General features: G+C 34.7%; 1 protein-coding gene across 1 annotated transcript; it reads left to right on the top strand.

Moving 5' to 3' along the window:
- The first annotated feature begins 3,380 nt into the window (after nucleotides 1–3,380).
- Nucleotides 3,381–4,370, top strand: LOC113142557 (olfactory receptor 1-like). The gene has a single exon (XM_026327594.1). It carries the CDS (start codon nucleotides 3,387–3,389, stop codon nucleotides 4,368–4,370), a length of 984 nt encoding a protein of 327 aa, XP_026183379.1. The 5' UTR covers nucleotides 3,381–3,386.
- Nucleotides 4,371–4,674: the final 304 nt, after the last annotated feature.

A 4,674-nucleotide genomic window follows, 5' to 3' on the forward strand; every position in this document is an offset into this window, starting at 1 on the left:
GGCTGCTATGAAATGCCTCCATGTGCAACTTCCATGTGCATTAACACCTAAATGACACTCCATGACAACAGTCAGCACAGGAAATAAGACCATAGTTGAAGAATAGCACCACCATTTTACTGTGAAGAAAAGCAGTAAAATCTACTGCAGCTTTTAGAAAATGAGACTCAAAATTGTTTAGAGCAGCAGGATTTCTTTTATCTGATTTCACCAACACTTCATGTAGCTGAGACAAGGAGAGTGACTTAAATTTAAAGCTGCAAGTGGGAACAAAATATTCAATGAAAAACCACAGTATATTAGGGCTCTGTAGCTGTAGCTGAATTTACCAAGTGCAGGAAGGTAAATCAATAAAAGTTTTTCTTAGGCTATAAAGATTTAATTGATTTCTAGTCCTTTCTGGTTTCAGAAATGATTGACAGTGGAAGTACATATTTAAATTTCAGATTCAGCATTTTTGATATTAGAACAACATTGATTCCTCATTTCCTGAAGTGGATCCAGTTTAATTCAGAGCCCGTCTTTCTTACCTTAACCCCAGGCCTTTCTTTGCTTTTCCAAGCTGTTAACTCAGGATTTTTGATTTTCTTGATTGATTGGTGTCACTGTAATTTTGTGGATCCCAGATGTTTTAGGAGTCATTGTGAGCCATTCTCTTTCTGGAAAACCTTAATGTTAAGTAGACTAATTAATGTTTTTCTCTTCATATGCTAAATATACTCAACATATTTGGTTAAATCTTTTTCATGTACTTATTGCTTTCAGACTGTAGTCGTGTTTCCTTTAACCTTCAAATTGAAACTGCAGATGGGAAAAAAAACATTTTTTCAGAAAAAGTTTTTGTACTTAGAGTGGGTACGGAAAGTATTCAGACCCCTTTAAATTTTTCACTCTTTGTGTCATTGCAGCCATTTGCCAAAATCAAAAAAGTTCATTTTATTTCTCATTAATGTACACTCAGCACCTCATCTTGACAGAAAAAACCAGAAATGTAGAAATTTTTGCAAATTTATTAAAAAAGAAAAACTATCAAATATCACATGGTCATAAATATTGCTGTTTTCATGGGTTTCTATATTGAGTCTAATATCATGCATGGTTGGGCTACTTGATCGTCTCTCCTTCTGTGGATCTTTGGTGATACAAAGCTTTTTCTGTAATCATGGACCAATATATCGTCTGGCCTGTTATGACAAGTCATTAAATTACATATTTATATTTATTTTTGTCATAACAGTCTTCTCTTTTCCTCTCATATTGATAGCAGCAACATATGTTTGCATTGCCATAGCACTGAGCAGGATTGCATCAGGAGAGGAAAGAGTCAAAGCATTGAAAACTTGTACTTCTCACCTGATTCTTGTGGCTATTTTTTACTTACCATTTCTGGGCACCAACATAGCTGTACTGACCTCCTCCCTCCATCCTAATGCCAGAATGGTAAACTCTACTTTGACACACGTCAAACCAGCTTTGCTAAATCCTATTATATACTCGTTAAAAACAGAAGAAGTGCCAAACTCTATCAAGAAACTTCGTAAAAACAATAGGCTGAGCAACATCATCATGTCCAACAAGACGATCACTTTCTCATTAATGTATTGACATATCAAAAGGTGTTAAAATGCATTGTATAACACTTCACCACGTTTTTAATGATAAGTGCTGCTCTGTTTCTCAAATTGTGGTTATATTATGGCATTATCTAGGTTTATGTGATTTGCTGTTTCATTCCCATATAATGATTTTTTGCAAAATATAAACAGAGTTATGAATATGTTGCGTTTCTACACCCCCCTATACTTTAGTAGTGCATGTAGTTGGCACAACAGTTATTGAGCCACAAGGGCATGAATGAAAATTCTCGTTTAACTTGCAGTTTAACAGAAGAATGCTTTTACTGCAGTGACGTGTGTTTCTAAATAGGAAATTAAGTTCAAATCTTTGTTTTTTCGCTTTTAGCCAACATGCAGCTCTGTTTAGCCATTTAGCACTCTCTTAAACGACTTTAGTTTGATGTGCCTTCTGTTTAGAAACTGATTTACTTCTTGATATAGTTTTTTTGATCTGGGTCACGTTGTAAAAGTCAGGATCCAGATGTGGGCCTTGCACAGTCCTATTACACTAGTGGTAAAAATGGTGATGTAGCTGCACTGGTCTAATGAAATGATAGCCATGCTTCGTACAGATGTCCTTTTGCTGTTTATTTGTCTCTCTGTCTCTCTTCTCATCAGACACTGTGGAAACTACAAGAAATAAGGCATATAATGTTCAAAATGTGCATTTCTTGGAGTCCTTTGTCGATCTCTCATGTAAATGTCCACTGATACACAAAGAACACATGCGACAATCCAAATCCAATGACATTTGCTATTTATACCTAACATAATTTACAAAACTGATATAAACAACATTATAGTTACAAAAATAACAAATTTAAAGATGAATTACCGTGTGCACCCTCTTAGACCATGCAGATTAAGGACATCTTTTATCAGGCTCTGCATACCATTAGCGTTTCTCCGTGTCCATATTAGTTCAACCCATAATGCAATGGTCCCGCATACAACTCAACCAGGCCATGCCACTTGTCACGCTTCAATAGTAATTCTTTCTTAAAGAACCCTCACTTTTAAACATTTTAAGGGAGCACATTCTTTGCTTTATGCCTTGAATATCACATTCATACATTTTAGTCAAATATTTTTAAACAGTAAATGAGCTCAAACTGATATGAATTTTAATAGCAACAAATGTGCAAAAACATATCCTTGGCAGTTACAAGTGAGTTTTCCTCCCCAGTTATTATATGACAGCTTTCCATCTCCTTTGTAAAGAAGAGAACCCAAACTCCATGTCAATACCTTGATTACATCATAATCAAGGTTGTGATTTAACTGGACACATTTTATAACCTTTTCATTTGCATTACGTATGGTTATTTAACCTTATTTGGTTACCAGTGACTCTGTAAGTACAAAATAAAAATTTCAATGAAGCACAAAAAATAAGGATTTATCTATGACTCATTTGATTTTATTACACATTTTAATGTAAAAACTGTAAACATTTTCCCTTTTGAGTACAGTTTTAATATTCTTAAATGTCTCAGTGCAGTAAACTAAAATTAGTAGTTAAGACATTAACAAAAAGCACACACGTACATAAGTTCTAAGTAAGACGTCGATCATGTGACAACTATTTCTACTGTCCCATAATGAAAGGAAAAAAAATATATAAATGACAGGTCTCTCAGTACAACTCACTTCAGGGAGCTACACACTTGTTACAGCTTGTTACAGCAGTTCCCATCAGCCAGCTGTGTCATCTTTTATTATATTGTGTATTTGTGTCATTTTATATATGTACACTTAGTGAAAGAAATCATGAAAGCTGCTACCATATCTAATGTCACATTTGTTCGTCCTGCAAAATTTTATCTCAGCGGATTTTCCAACATCCCTCATGTTACATATTTTTATATCTTCCTGTGTTTTGTCTATATCATGACTGTTGTTGGGAATGTTCTCCTTCTGTCGGTGATTTTCCTGGTCAAGACTCTTCATACTCCTAAATACATGATTGTGTTCAACCTGGCTTTGACAGATTTGTGTGGGAGCACTGCTCTCATCCCAAAAGTCTTAGACACATTTTTGTCTGACAACAGATACATTGTCTATGAGGCTTGTTTATGTTATATGTTCTTTGTTGGGTTCTTTCTAAGTGTGCAGTCATGGACTCTTGTCACTATGGCATATGACAGATTTATAGCAATTTGCTTCCCTTTAAGGTACCATAGTATTGTGACTAAACCTGCTGTTGCTGCAATGCTGTTATTTGCATGGGTTTCTATATTGAGTATAATATCATGCATGGTTGGGCTACTTGATCGTCTCTCCTTCTGTGGATCTTTGGTGATACAAAGCTTTTACTGTGATCATGGACCAACATTTCGTCTGGCCTGTAATGACACATCTTTAAATTACATAATAACAAGTATTATGTTTGCAGTAGTAATTTGTTTTCCTCCTATATTAATAGTACTGACATATGTTTGCATTGCCATAGCACTGAGCAGGATTGCATCAAGAGAGGAAAGAGTCAGAGCATTGAAAACTTGTACTTCTCACCTGATTCTTGTGGCTATTTTTTACTTACCATTTCTGGGCACCAACATAGCTGTACTGACCTCCTCCCTCCACCCTAATGCCAGGATCATAAACTCTACTTTGACACACACCATACCAGCTTTGTTAAATCCTATTATATACTCTTTAAAGACAGAAGAAGTGCTGAACTCTATCAAGAAACTTTACAAAAACAATAAGCTAAGCAACATAATTGTGTCCAAAAAAGTGACCTCTTTCTGACTGCTATGCTGACATATCGAATATTATTAAAATTGCATAATTGTGTACATTTTTGTTGCTAAAATTTTGCTAGCAATTACTACAATTTTACTTCAACATTTACGTCAGCAGGTAGCATTTTGTCATTTCCTAAAATTTGCTGTTGCAGTATTCACATAATCCTTTTGGCAAAATTAAATCACTGATTCAAATACATTATGACTCTACACTGCTTAAGACATCAATATTTTGGAAATAAGACATTAATTGTTGTTTTAATAATTCATGGAGATGTAATTATTGTGGTTAATGTGATATTGTATCA

This window comes from Mastacembelus armatus, chromosome 14, assembly GCF_900324485.2.
Source record: "Mastacembelus armatus chromosome 14, fMasArm1.2, whole genome shotgun sequence".
NCBI classification, from domain to species: Eukaryota; Metazoa; Chordata; class Actinopteri; order Synbranchiformes; family Mastacembelidae; genus Mastacembelus; species Mastacembelus armatus.